The sequence below is a fragment of the Lichenostomus cassidix genome, chromosome 1Ab (genome assembly GCF_008360975.1).
Source record: "Lichenostomus cassidix isolate B80296 chromosome 1Ab, HeHo_3.0, whole genome shotgun sequence".
NCBI classification, from domain to species: Eukaryota; Metazoa; Chordata; class Aves; order Passeriformes; family Meliphagidae; genus Lichenostomus; species Lichenostomus cassidix.
In genome coordinates, this window is record NC_139481.1 from 5,895,072 (window position 1) to 5,909,959 (window position 14,888).

The 14,888-nt window shown below is 41.8% G+C and overlaps 1 protein-coding gene across 2 annotated transcripts in view; it reads left to right on the forward strand.

The window, feature by feature from the left end:
• Positions 1–14,888, forward strand: part of TBXAS1 (thromboxane A synthase 1) — a 208,990-nt gene that overhangs the window by 76,001 nt on the left and 118,101 nt on the right. For both annotated transcript variants that reach the window (XM_085049584.1, XM_085049585.1), the window contains exon 4: positions 14,711–14,807. In XM_085049584.1, coding sequence (XP_084905710.1) covers positions 14,711–14,807 — 97 coding nt within the window. The remainder of the gene's footprint in view (positions 1–14,710; positions 14,808–14,888) is intronic.

Below are 14,888 nucleotides of genomic sequence, written 5' to 3' on the forward strand. Positions count from 1 at the left end.
TTTATATTCTGCATAAGCAGATCTGTGGGCTGCAGTTTATTGGCAAAATTTATGGTAAATTACTTGACTAGTTGAATTCTGGCATGTTTCAAATGTACTCAGGTCTTTGGAACATTGCAAATTGATACCTGCTGTACTAGTAATGCCAAAGGTATTTATTAATGTGCAGCTCATAGCCACAGACAAATCTGCTGTGAGCACTGTGACCTCCCCTGAGAGCTGTGCAGCCTGAGCCTGTGTACTCTGTGATGGCTCTTGGTTTGTTCCTACAGCTCTGGCTGTCCCAGGAAGGACCAGGGACATTTGTGTTCTCTGTATTCACAGACAGAAATCCAAATCTCAGTGAAATGTCTCAGCTCCAGCCCTGAGTGCAGGCAAAGCCATTTGGATGGAAATGTTTGGTGCCAGTGGTAATCTCCCCTGTGCAAAGCTCTCCCTCTCCTCTCTGAGGCTCCAGACTGGGATGACTGAGCTGCAGCCATGTGTTCCCTGCTGTGCTTTCCCCAAAATTTGTTTCCTCCATCCAATTCCTCCACAACTCTGCTGCAGCTGTTGGAGCTGACAGAAGTCACAGACCTGATGTAATCTTTTACACCTCTGGAAGGAGAGGGTGAAATGCAGCCAGATGAGACAGAAAACATTTCCTGTGCTCTTGGCAAGGCAGCAAAGGACATTCCCTGTCACCTGCACCATGTTCCTGGTGCTTGTTTCTGTACTCACCGTGCATCTCCTCCAGAAGTGTTTCTTCATTCCCTTGGTTCCTTTCCCATGGTCCTTCTGAGCTCCATCTCAGGATTGTTTGAAAAGTGAAGTTTCTTTTGAAAACGTGCTGTCTGAGGAGTGTTTTACAGCTAATACACAGCACAGGTGATCTTTGATCTCTGCTGCCTGCTTCTTAGCTAATTAATGGTTAAAATGATAGTTTTAAAGGGAATGAGGCTGCTAAACAGATTGTTTCTTAGCAGATTACACCTGCATACCAGAATGTGTTATCCTCATTCAAGGAAGGGGGAGGAAACATTCTGAGTTACAAAAACTAGTTTCTTAGACTCAATTTCACGTTGCTCTACTGTCTTCATTATCTACTGGAGCCTGTATTTGTTAAAGTTTTTAACAAGCTGTGAAGTCCAAATTGTAATTTTTCACCCCCTTTTCCACCATTTGGAAAGAAGCAGGTGGAGGGCTTTTAAAAAACTGAAAAATCAAGGCATTATTTCAAGATACCAATCCCCCTAGAAAGTACAGGAAAAAAACAGCAGTGTGGATTTTGCTGTGCATATTAAATGCTTTCATTAGAATTTCCTCCAGCACTCAGAAGTATTGATGCAAACCTAAAGTAGATGCATGCAACATGTAATGTTCAGTAGCTATTAATGGTCTCTGACTTCACTCACTGCGTATCTGATTATGAACTGGCGTTCCCAGTGTCATGCATGGTAATTTTTTAATGCATTTCCTGAATAATTTTCCCCAACTCTGCATAGAGGGAGGAAAATGCATCAGTCTTTGGAGCAGATCAACTTTAATGCTCAATTCAGGAACTTCTCCTGACTGTCTTGGGAGTCAAACTCCTTCCTCTCCAGGTGATTCCCTACTGCCAGTTTGCCCTTCTTTCTCACTGCCCAAACAAATCCAAAATCAGCTTGGGACTGTGCTATGAGGAGCATTGAGCAAAAGGGATTTCCTTTGACTTGAAGGCTCTCTATTCCTGCTTTTTCATACTTCCCCCCACACCTAAATATTTACTCTTTTACTTCCCTCCATCCTCTTCAGCTCTATGCTGTCTTTCCTTCATACTCTAATTTTTATTTCTCCCTGTTTTTCTTATCCGTGTTGAGTTGAAAACAGTAACGTGACCTGACAATTTTAACATCATTCCAAGGTTTTTATGTAATTCCATAAATCTCTTCATTACTTTTTTAGTGTTTTGTCATATACAGGTTTTAGTTTTTCCCCTACCTTATTAGTCTGGGGATCAATTTTAGTCAACTATATTTTATTAGTAGTAAGGGCAACAAAATATCTCCTTTTTTCTTTGTTGGTTTGGCACCATCTTAAAATTACCATTTTTCTCTGTTTGACTACCTCTTTTCTTTCCCTGGAGAGTCTGCTTTATGTCAGACCTTCTGCTGGCAGGGAGCTGGGTATGATTTCATCAGGCAATAGGCAAAAGTATACCCCACTGCAGAGGAAGAAGTTGTTTTCAGCTGTTTCTGTGTTCATTTGGTTTTTCCCCACCTTGGGGAACGTGCAACGAGCTGAGCCACCATTACCCTGGGGATTGCAAATCTTCCTTTCCTTCCAGCAAATTCAGTGGCTAAACCTGAAGGCTTGTCTTGAAGGAAGATTTTATTAATGTTGATAAAATTCTACTAATGTAATTAAAAAGCTATAATAATGTCAAAAAACCTCCTGTGCAGAGAGCCAGTAGCATCAGGGAAAAGACTGACCACATTCCCAGCAATTATTGGGGTGTCCTCCTGCAGGAGTTTTTTCTAGTCTAACTTTATTAAGATTCAAATCATGCCTTGTCCCAGAATCTCCTCTCTGCCCCATGTAAACAAACCTGAAAATAGTGGTCTGGAGCTTCAAGCTGTTGTTTATTTCAGTGTAGCTCTACTACAGGCACAGAATCGTGACTGTTTGAGGATCTTGACCCAATGTTTTTAGGTCTCTCTCATGTTATATAACTTCAATTTTTGGATGATGGTACCTACTGAATAAAATTAGATTTTGTAAAGCGAATTTTAAGACATACCCAGACCTCTTGAAGTAGTTTACAGAAAAAGGAGTGAGTTGGGAGCAATGTTCTGACTCTGTAAGGTCTAGCAGCAGACATTTTATCACTCAGCAATAATCCAAGCTTTTCTGTCAATGCTGGAATCTATTTTATTGAAAAAGGGTCTTGGCAAGGACACTGGGAATTGCTGCAGAGACTTTCAAAGTGACATTATGAGAAGATCTTGGTTCTTCAGGACCTTTTATTGTATGGAACATCTTATTAAATACTCTGTGTGAAGGGCCAAAGTAAAATGTTAGGCTGCTTTGGTAACAATTTTATATGTTCACTGGCTGTCCATTTAGGGCAGTAGGAAATAAGCTATGTTTGGGGCAGGAGAAAGAGAAAGTAGGTCTCCAAGTGCAGTACTGAGACAAGTGTTAAAGTAGGTCAGATGGTAATGTAACATCACATGGAAAGGCATTAGTTTTTAAATATTAAATTCCGTTAAAATAATTTAAATTTTTATTTTTGAAATACAGAAGTATATTTGAATATGGGAAGATTAAGATTTGAATTAGCTAAACAGTGCTAGCCCTGCCATGCAGGCAGCATTGCATATATAACATCAGGTTTCTGCTGGATTTAAAAGGCTCCAGGTGAGAAGAGCATAATCAATAATTGCAGAAACTAAAACTGGTGCCTTCCTGTGCTTTCCTACCTTTTCCCTCTTCCTTCTTTGCCTACAGGACACGAAGCATCTGAATCCCCCAGCCGATTGCTCATGCATTTACATTTTCATTTGCTTGGTTTATAGCAGGATTGTTCCAGCTCTTGGGAGGGGCAGCTATCAAAGATGTACAGGCACTGCCATTGTGTTTTATTGTTCCAGTCTATTTTTCCCTGTGAATGTAGGTGGGAGTTTTTCAGTGGGATGATGGTTTTGTGGGTTTTTTTGGTTTTTTTGCTTTCTCTTTCTTCGAAGAATTTATAACCCTTTTATTGTCAGTCTTCAATCATTTTTGATAGATCAATATATTTACTTCAATGATGGTTCATCCTACAGTTGTGCTTGTATTTTTGCTTTTTATTTTTTTCTTTGTTTATAGGGGTTAGGAATAGATTCAGTGGATTGTATCTCTGCTATACCTCTGTCATTGCATGAGGATCAAGTTGTTTGAATTTGCCCCAATATCTTTATATTTAGAAGGAATATTAGAAGAATTATTTAGAGCGTATATTATTTACATGGGTCTGTCTTCAAAACTACTGTTTTTTTCCTCTTTTCTAAGTGGACTCTGAGCAATTAAAAATGCCATTTTTAAACTAAATTTTCTCAGAAATTTAAGTATGACCACTGGTGTTTTGTGTACAATCAACTGTTAAGGAGGCAAGGGCTCTAGGAAACTGCTCCAGCAAACTCCAGAGATCCAGAGGGTTTGGGGAGCAACACAGAAAGGCAGTGTTGAATGGTAACATGGACTCAAAAATGAGGCAGGTCCATGGCAATCCTGTGCTCTCTAACCAAGCAATATGACTGATTTCAGTGAGGTTTAATAATTTAAACCAGGTGAGCACATTAGCTGTTTGCAGGATGTAATTCCCATCGCTGCCTGACCAGAGCCATATACACCCTGGGGTTTGGTACATTCATTTTTAGGCTGCAATAATTTGCCATGTTATGAAAGCCATGACTCAACCACCTCTCAGCCTTTGTCCATTTATAACAGCAGATTTTCCTGGAACTCATTACTTTGGAGTGCCACTGTCAGCTGGACCCATCAGTCCTGCTCTTCTTGTCCTTTGTGGTGCAGATTTGCTCCTTGTTGGGAGTGAGGATGTAACTGCTGATACACAAGCTATCAGGTTTTTCTGTTCTTTTCTTTCTTTTCTCTCTCTGTTGAATTGCAGTTTCCTTTGTCTTGTGCGTGGTGCACTGAAAGAGGTTAGGAAATTCATCATGGTTATTTTTAATGGGTTTTTAAAGTCCTGCACGACACAGATGGAATTGATTCGGGAAAATTTCCTGGAGCTGTAGCGTTGTACTATTAAAAATAATTTTATCATTGCAATTTTTTCTGTAAGAAAATACATCTATTTTTTTTCCTTCTATCCTATAACAAAGCCCTGCTTTCTAATGTTTCTGCATGGTCAGATATTAGCCATTTCCCTAGATAATTTAGGTTGGTCATGTGTACTGCTAGCATTTTTATTGTGAAGAATTCTGCTAGTGGTTTCATGATAAATGCATCAAGCATTGGGAAATTACTTTTATTAGTGTATATTTAATAATGCATTAACAAAATAAATGGGTTTGTGTGTCTGCTTATCTTAAGAATGTATAGAAAAATACATGCTGCCATAGGTAAAAAATTAATCCTTCCTGTGTGCATTTTGTAAGCTGTAGCATAAAAAAGTACATTTCCAAGAGCTCAGTAGGTGGTTACTATCTTTTTTTCCTTTGTTTAGATGTAATTTTTTAGGCAGATCGTGCAAGAAAAGCAAGTCCCAGTGACTGTCCCCCTCGTGGCCAGTGTGACAAGCCTTTCCTTCCCTGAGCTGGGCTGTCCATTGTTGGCTGGGATTTGTGTCTTTATTGCACAAAAACCAAATGAATGGGTTGCCCATTGCTTCCCACCTATGAAACCCTGATTTCAGTTGCTTAAACTTCAGATATTGTCAGGTTAGTGACCTCGACCAAGTCAAGGTGTCACTTCTTATCCTACAAAACAGTCTATTGCATGTGTAGTTACAGAAAATTCAATTTGGCTTACTCATTCCTTCATGCCATGTTTATGATGCAAAAAAACCCCAAACCCCCAGTCTATTGAGTCCTATCTATTATTGAAGAATTAAAATATTCTAATATTATGATAGTATTTCAGAAATGCATGCATCTGCATTAACATAAGCAGAGCAAAGGTATTAAGAGGGATGGTGTGCAATATAATGTAACTCTCTCATTGATTTAAGATCAAAATGCCAGCAAGAAGGAGTAGGCTGAAAGAAAATTATGTACATGTTTATTTCAGATACATTCAAAAATAAAATATTGTTTCGTCCACCACCGCTGATCCTATTTACAGGAGGCAGATGAGCTGTCTTGCCTATAAAGAAATGAAAGATAAAGTGCAGAATTCAAACAAACAGAAACAGCCTACTGATTTTGAATGTCTGAGTTCTGAATGCTGCTTTTGAAGATATGTATGAAGACATGACTTTTCAGCAGATAGGGATACTGGGTGAGTTCTGAAAGCCTTTTCTTCCCTTCAGGGCTAAAATGGCTAAGCAAAAGTGGAGAAGTGAAGAGCTCCAGTCACACTTGAGCTCTGGCCATGATAAGTAAAGCACACATGAGATGAAGGCTGCAGAAAGGCAGAGTTATGGAAGGCTTTTCTGTGTACCCTGATGTCAGGTCTCAGGGAGGAAAAGTAACACAAACCTCAATTTTATCATGGTCAGAAATGCTTTAGGAGAAGCAGAAGTCAGATCTCACAGGTTTTGTTTTAGTCGCCCTGAAATGTTTGCTTATGTGAAATTTAGTGATGGGTGTGTAACTATAAACTTTATTACACTTGTGCTTTTATTATAGCCAACCTGCTTTATCACCTGCTGCATCCTGTGATGTTGTAGTATCACAAATTATATTTAAATCCTTTGACCACCTTCCCTTTTCATTTGCTCCGTATGGTCGCACATATGCTCTCCTCCTTTTCTCTCCTGTCCCAAAATTTTTCTTGCATCCTGCACTGTGACACACACATGCTCTCCTGCTTTCTGGGCCACCAAGGATCCTCCTTGGCTTCATGGAGTGTTCAAAGAGGTGCCCCACACTTTGCCAGCCCTGCACTGCATTCTCCTCATCTACATGTTCTCTCAGCCATATTATTTGATGTAGCATCACAGTCACATCCCCCATCTTCTACAAATGCACTGCTCTGTCTCCATTTATCTTGTATGGAATGGCTTTAGCCCTGCCAGGGCAATGCTGCCTGTTGTTTCCCAGAAATTGCTTACCTGTCTGTCAAAGAGCTCCTAACTAGGAATCAGGATAAGCATTCAGCAGATGCCTATCCCTTCCTTATGTGGGGAAAAGAAAATATGGATAAAGGGTTACCCTTGTTTAGACCAAGTAACTTTGTCTGCTTATCCTACTCAGCCATCTTGTAATTTTTTTTTTTCACCCTGCTGGTAAAAATAGGTAGTACTGTTGAATATAAATAATAGACTCATACAAATCTGTACAAATGAGCACTGTGTTCATGGTAGCAAGTAAAGTTTGGAGACACAGAAAGTTTGCTACCTTCCAGAGGTAGCCTTCCCTAGAAATAATAATCCAGTGTTCTGGAAATAGCAACCTGATGGTTTTTTCCCCTCAGGGTATGGCAAAGGAGAACTTTAGTCATGAATTAGGTGCAAAGAGCAAGAGATGAGGCTGTTCTCATGCTGCATCTCGAAAAGCCCCAGAAAGGGCAGGCACAGAAATCTGCTGAAAGGCGCAGGAAACGCCTGCTGCAGCATCACACGAGGTCAGTCAGGCATGGCGCGCTTTAGCGAGCCCAGACAAAACAAGCCCTGGTGAAAATACCACAGTCTAAACACGAGTAACAAAACACAGACTAACACAGCCCCAGCTTGGTGGGAAACACCATGGGAAAAGATTTAGAAACATTCTCCTGGCACTCTCACTGAGGTGAAGAGCTACGAGGACATTCAGCGTCACTTGGTCACAACAGCCCCACACACCCACCCGGCAGGAGTGGCTGATTCCTTGTTAACATCACAGCACTCCTCATTTCCAGGAGCATCCTGGAAAAGCAGTAGCCTATTTACAGCTTTCATCTGGCATTAATGAAGTGGAATACTGATGTAGCTAATCAGCGCTAGCGGTGTGATGCGAGCGCGCGGAGCTGCAGTGGTGGCGGCAATCATCCCAGCCCAGTTGGCAGGATAAAAATAACCCCTGCCAGCCCTGCCAGGAGGCTGGGGAGGAGCACAGCCCACCACCCCTGGGCAGAGAGAAGAAACAACTCTGTTATCCCTGTCCATCCCTTTTGCTGCTTCTCTCCCCAAGCCCTGAACGTGGGCATGAGTTTAGTGCTTGTGCTTGGGTCTGGGCTCAGATTGCCTCCAAAAACCACATGGATGTAGATTGCTGAATATGCTTGAGCAGAGCAGAGCAAAGAAGCAATTCCATTATCCCTGTCCATCCCTTTTGCTGCTTCTCTCCCCAAGCCCTTTACCTGGGCATGATTTTTTGTGCTTGCAGTTGGGTCTGGGCTCAGATTGCCTCCAAAACCCAAATGTATGTAGATTGCCGAATATGCTTGTATAATTCAGAGGTGGATATTTTTTTTTCCTCTTCATGGCACTTTGTGAGCTTAATTTAATCTCTGTCATTTCTTATATGTGGGTAAATGTCATCTACTTCATTTCATGAATGAATTAACACAGCCATGCAGAGGCTGTGTCTCCTGCACTGCTCACTTGGAAGGGGGAAGGGATCAGTAAATGTGTGTGACACCGTCAAGTTGTTAAACCTTGGGGCTAGAGATGCTCAGAAACAGATTTCATTTGCACCCTGGTATAAGTTAGTTGAAAAACTCTACCAGCTCTGTACCTTGTAATGGCCTCAATCAGCCCTCCTTCTCCTTATTCTCAACCCTAAATACATCACTTTCATACCACAAGTCTAACTGCACCTGACGAGGGAGGAGCTCCTTTAAAAATAGCCTTGCTCTTAGTGGTGGGGAGAATATAAATAATCCCAGAATTTTCTTCCTTTTTTTGATACTTCCTTAAGCATGTCAGAAAGCAGAGGCCTTTTGGCAAGGTGTGAGTTTGAGATAGCGCAGAGGTTCTTGGTATGTAGAAGATAGAATTTTTAATCCTGGCTGTGTGGACAAAGAGTTGGATGCATGGACAGCCCTACAGAGCATCTTACGTTACGTGATATTTTTAATACAGCCAGGAATTAAATTAATAGTTCTATGTGCTTATTTTAAAGCTTTCACTACGTGAAAAGAAATGTAGCTCATTGAAAAAAAGGAAATGAGGAACAATTTATTCTTAAATAGAAATCACTGTGGCCATGTCTATTTTTTAATGAATTTACACAATGGGTTGGATTAGTCTCTGGGTGAGGTGTGTGTGTGTGTGTTGGCAGAGCTGTGCTTTGAAACTTTTCTCTGTGCCTGAGACTTGTCAGTGCTACCAGGGCTTCACTTTTATGTGCAGTAATTTCACCTGTTTCTAGGGTGTTGTGGTTTTGGGGAGGTTTTGGGTTTTTTGGTTTTTTTTTTTTTCCTAAGTGTTAATGTTTCTCTAATTCTTTTTCTAAGTGTTTCATGTTTTTCAATGTTTTTCGAAGTGTTTCATGGCTCTCTAATCGGAGATACTCAGCTTGTGAGTGCATTATTAAAACAGTCCAGGGAAGCATCCTGCCAGCTATAGTCACGGCTTAGGATGCAGAACAAGTGGCACAGGAGTTAGTTCCCAACCTTCCTGGCATGGGATTCCAGGTGTGCCCAGCAGCTGAGAAGCTCTGTTCTCCCAGGTGTCAACAGAAAAAGGAGATTGCTGGCAATTCCTGTCTTCTCTATACCTGCCTGTCCCTCAGTCCCTCAGAGGAAAATGGAAGATGTTATTTGTTTTCCCCGCTGTCACTCCAGGTTATTTAAGTTGTAGGCTCCACAGGCCTAGAATAAGATTTCTGCTTATGAATATCTCCTGTCAAGTTAGGGCATGGGGATCTTGGAGACCTTTAGCTGCTAATATAACATAAATAATAATGGCACTCATGGTACTTGATGAGTTTGTCTCACTCCTTTCCTTTCCTCTCAGCCCAAAACAACCCTTTCTGTGAAGATTGTGTTTGGGTTTTGCAGCTGTTCATTATGTATTTCTTAGTCCTACCACATCTGACTTGCCTGTGAGCACTGAAAGGGGACAGTGCTATGACAAATCAATTTGCTGACCTCTGAAGTAATTAAGTAAGTAACACTGGGCTTCAGGCCTATTTTATACAAACATTTTGCTATCCATTTTCATGTTTCTCTGTCTGCAGTGAAAAGGTGTCTCCAAATAAAAGAGGCAGAGTGATCAAGAAACTTTTTTTCAGGAAAGGTCTCCTAGGAAAATTAGCCTTTTCCCACTGTATCTCTGTGTCTTTGCACACCTCTCCTTCACCTCACTGGCTTTCTTTTTGCTTTGTTCTTTGCTCTTCCCTGAAAAAAATAGACATAATGAAATATTCTATTTTCATATGGCTCTCCAGATGATCTTTGTGTACTTAACCAGACTGCAGTGTAGAAAACAAAGCCTTGCTCATTGCCTAAAAGCACATATATGTTTTATGATTAATGTGTTTGCAATGCATGGCACTGATAATAGATAGGGAGATCAAAGTCTCCTGTGCCTTGACAGCAGCACTGTAAACAAGGTGAAAGGCTTGCAGGTGTTTCCCACATGGATATTACACAAAACCATGTGGCCCTTTGCCATAAGGCACTGGGTGTGCTCTCCAGCTTTCCCTGTGCAATTGCTGAGAGCTCTGCTCAGAGAGAATCCATGGCTCAGGGCTTGGGAGATGCTCTGGGCAGCAGCTGACCCTGCAGTGTGGCCAGGGTGATCTTGGGAGCTTGGAAAGGATAATGCCAAATTGGTCTTTCAAATGAAAAGTAGCTGGTTGATCCCATGTGTCATCTGAGAACAGAAATGTGCATTCTGGCAAACGCTGGGAAGGAAGGTGACATGCTCAAGTGTTGCAGGAGGGACTGGGCAGTCCTGTGTGCCTCTTGTCTCATTGCTCCTACTGCAGCTCAGAGCTGGACTTGGACCATCTCTTCTTTCCAGGGGTTCTGTGTTCTCCATGTATCTTCTGTGGCTGTGGCCTTGGCAGGCACTGGGGGTGGGTTGAGTCCCCTGTGCCACATCCCTGCAGAAAACAGTGGTGCATGAAAAAAACTGCAGGAATGATTGCTGGATTGCTGTTTATTCCTGTAGATGAACAAAAAGATGCATTTACTAAATGACTAAATCATTGTAAGGAGGCTCACAACATCCTGGATGAGCCCTGAGCACAAGGCAGTCGTCTCTGTCCTTTTCATTAATTATCTTAGGAGTGGTGCTGGTCTGCTCTCAGGAATGGAGCTGCTGCAGCTGGGTGTGGTGGGTGTTTGCAGCCCCTTCAGTTATTAAAACACTTGAGATGAAGTTTAGTTTATTTTGTTCAGTACCCTGTAACATAACCACCTCCTTGACCTGCGAGCCCTTTGGCAATCTTTGCTTTGCCCACAACTTCTGGGAATAGATCCATGCCCTCTGCTGAGCACTGGTGAAACCCTTTTTCCTGGCCATCCTGGGGATGATGCAGCACAGGGCTTCTGCACCAGCAGCCTGCTGAGGCAGTGGCTCCTCATCCACTATTTCACCTGCTCTCTTTCCTGTCTCACCTTCCAGTGGTGCTAAAGCTACTGACCTAAAATGTGAATTTTTGTCTCTATTCTGGAGGATTGTGGTTTAAACAGAAGTATGATAGATGCTGCCCCAACAGCATAACTTAATTAACTGATGCCTCATCTACACAGGAAAATTGCCCCCATGCATGGGTCATGGCATTTATTTTTGCTGCTATGGCAGTGTATAACCAATTTCCATGTGGACAGAGGTCCCTCACCCCAAGGGTGCCATGCTACCTGCATGAATTCTTGCTTCTCTGCAGGAGTGGGCTAGGTAGTCCCAAATATTTGCTTTACACCCTGAATTCCCTACATGAAAATACTACAAAGTGTTGGGTCAAGCAGTGTAGTGGTACTGTGGCTAAAGGTATGACTTCTGTGTGTGAATGAGCTCTGTGAAAAGATTAACCTAGGAAAAGTTAATAAAAAGTGCTGTCCTAAATTATTCATGAATCCATTTGCAATGCACTTGCCCAGAGGCTTTTGTTTTTCTCAAACTCTTATTTATTAAAATCTGACAAGAATATCAGGTTTTGTTCAATAATAAATCTAAGTCTATGTGAGACTAGTGATATCCTCATCTAGTAATACAGAATCAAAATGAAGTGACAAGGCTGGGGTGAATATGTTATTTACTTGGGAAGAATAGATTATTGTTCAGGGGGATTTTATCTTTTACTTGCTATTTCAAAACAAGTGAAAAAGCCCAAAACACCTAGTTGTGAGATAACCTCTTGTTTTGTGACTGAGGCCTTGATCCTGCAAAGGATTTAAAATATATTAAAACCCAGTTAAGCATCTTTCTGGTGGCTTTTCAGGTTGCAAACCTGTGTTTGCTAAATGAAATGGCTCAGGTGATCTTGTTTTGTGCTTAGTTCTACTTGTCCTTTTTCCTTGACTTCAGGGGAAAACCATGGAAGTCATGCTGCTAATCTATGGATTTTGACTTCCAGAGTATGTCCACACACAACCTCATCTTTTTGTGGCCAAGAAAAGGTTAGAAAGATTATCTAGAGAGAGTAGGAGAATGGAAAGAATGCAGGAGAAGAGCTTTTGCTGTTTGGGATCCAATAATGTATGTGCTTTATAGCAGTTATTTGTTGAAAAAAGGCAGAACTTCGCTTAAAAAGTAATTGAAGTTTGTTTTTGTCTTTTTCCCCTAGCATTTTCAATTATTTAGTTGCAGGGGATTTTTTCCCCTTCTTCTCCTTCTCTGCCCTAATTTATGACTGGATAAAGAAAATAAAAGCAGGTACCTATAGTTAGAAAGTTAGAGAAGAGTAAATAAAAAAAGAAAGAACTTAGCTGTGGAAACAGAACTGGGAGTTCGGGTGACTGGTCTGAGTTGGAGGATGATGAATAGATTTGTTTGCATAAGCTTGGCTTGTGAGTCACTTTCTCATAAAAGCAGCCTGAGTAGGAGATGCTCCTGTCCCAAATTTTTAGTCCTGAGTGCTTTCAAGCACAAAGTGCACTGTGACATAAAGGCTCCTGCTGTGAGTACTGTCCTGTTGTCCCAGGGGACAGGAGCTGCAGCTCTGCAATTTCCCAGGTTTGAAATAAACTAGAAGTGTGTCTCTCTCACACACACAAGATGTGTCATGGGGTGCCCCTTGCTGGTCAGAGTGATGTCTGGGTAGACATAATCAATTTCTGATTCAGATTTGGGATCTGGTGTTGGGAAATTCCTCCCTGTGAAAAGCTGTTTGTGGCAGGACCAGCAGTCACTAACCATTACATGTGACAAGGAACTTGCTAAGCTTGGAGGGAGGAAGAGAAGAGAAAAGCAAGGTGTGAGCATGAGAGGTCAATATTTGTGGCTGCTCATTCTGGGTGGGTTCAGAGCAGCACATCTTTGCCTTGAGAGCTTGCATTGCCTCTCTGGTGCCAGAAAAACTGTAGAGAGTACAAGCAAAAGGTGCATGTGGGGCACTGTCCTCTTTTGCTACAGTCTGTGGTCAAAACCCTCTTTAAAGTGAGGCCTAAGTTCTTCTGTATGTACCTATGAGGATTTGTATAAAAGTTTGAGAATTAACAGAGAACTACTTTTGCTGTGGTTGAGCAAACTGGGAGGGGTGAAAAAATTTGAATTCCGTACATCACACCACCCATATCTGAGGTTCAAGTAGAGCCTTTGAGTTGCATTTGGGAAATAAAAGTTCCCTCTGGAAACCCACCAAGGAAGAAAAGATGATGTCTTCCTTCCTGTAGAGCACAATGTTCTTGCTCTTCCCTGCCATTTGTTTGTTTCGAGTTTCAGTGGTAGGGAGGTCAAGCTGGACTGCAAAACCTCTCTTTGGAATCAAGATATTTGTCTGATTTGTTTGCCCTTGAAGAAATCAGGCTGCAGCAGCTTTCATTGCCATGGGAACCTCTAGTTACTATATTTAATTCAGCCCAGGGTTTGCTTGTCTATTCAGCTGCTGCAGTGTAGACAGGTGATAAGCAATATATCAATACTCAGCTATATCATAGCAAAACGATTAGGCACAGATATCACCATGGTATTGCAGTGCTGTTGCTCTGGTGTTCTGCTGTGAGCTGCCTGCCCCTCCTGTGCCTGCCTCCAACCTCTTCCTCCCCTCTCCTCCAACCTCTTCTTCCTCTCTCCTGGTGGAGAAAAGACAGTGCTGCCTGAATAGTCTTTCTGGCAACCAACTGAGGTGGGGACTGCAAGTGACCTCTGCTTGCTGGTGGTGCTTGTTGCTGTGCCTGTGGGCCTTGGAGGGAACTGTGCTGGAGAAGGGAGCTCTGCACCCTATAAGTTGTAGGGTTGGGATGGTCCCAGTACCTCTGCAGCATTCACAGTGGTGTGAAGACCCAGAAGGAGTCACATTAAAATGGGAGCAGGGAGATAGAGGGTGCAGGCAGAGATACCCCTATTACCCATTCTTCTGAAGTTTTACTAATCCTTTTAGGCTTGGTAAAACTTTTTTCCCTGTTTTCTTCCCCTCCCTCCCTATTCCTGTAACGTAAGGTTTGTCACAGCCTTTATGTCACATGGCAATGCAGAGCCTGAGATGCACTCAGTCCCAGTGCTAGTACAAGTGGTGGAAGTGTGCTTTTATTGCAGTCACACTGGGGGAACTTCTCAAAGACTCATTAAAGACAGGGCTGTGCCATGAAAAGACATTTCATGTGGCTGACGGCAGGAAATTCAATTTTGTAGATCTTTCATGATTGTTTGAGTTAGTTTCTAATGTTTTACTCCTCCACAGTTTGGTTTAGTGATACTACATCACTTTGTACAGAATTCAGAGTGAGCATAGAGTGTGTAAACCTTTACATTAAAATGTTGGCTGAGTATTGATTACTCAGTAAAAGATTTTAAGCTGTTTCCTTTAAATTCCAGGACTGTGCATCTTAATTTAACAGTTGAGAGGGCTGGGGAAAATACTGCTTTACCTAAGGGAATATATTTTCTCTGATATTTGTTCACTACAAGTATATTCAAGCAAAAAGAGATATTTTAGGGAAGGAGATGGTTCTCCGTGGTCACCATCTGCTAAAATGGTTCTTTATTTCTTTCCAGGTATTATATTGGTCGCCAGATGTTTGTGGTGATCTCCTCACCAGAGATGATCGAGCAAATCTTAGTGAATAATTTCAGCAACTTCACCAACAGAACTGTGAGTACTTGCAGAAGTTGGCTTTGTGGATGAAGTTGGTGGCACTGCTGATTTGCGCTCAGACTAGAAGAGGCTGCAAGG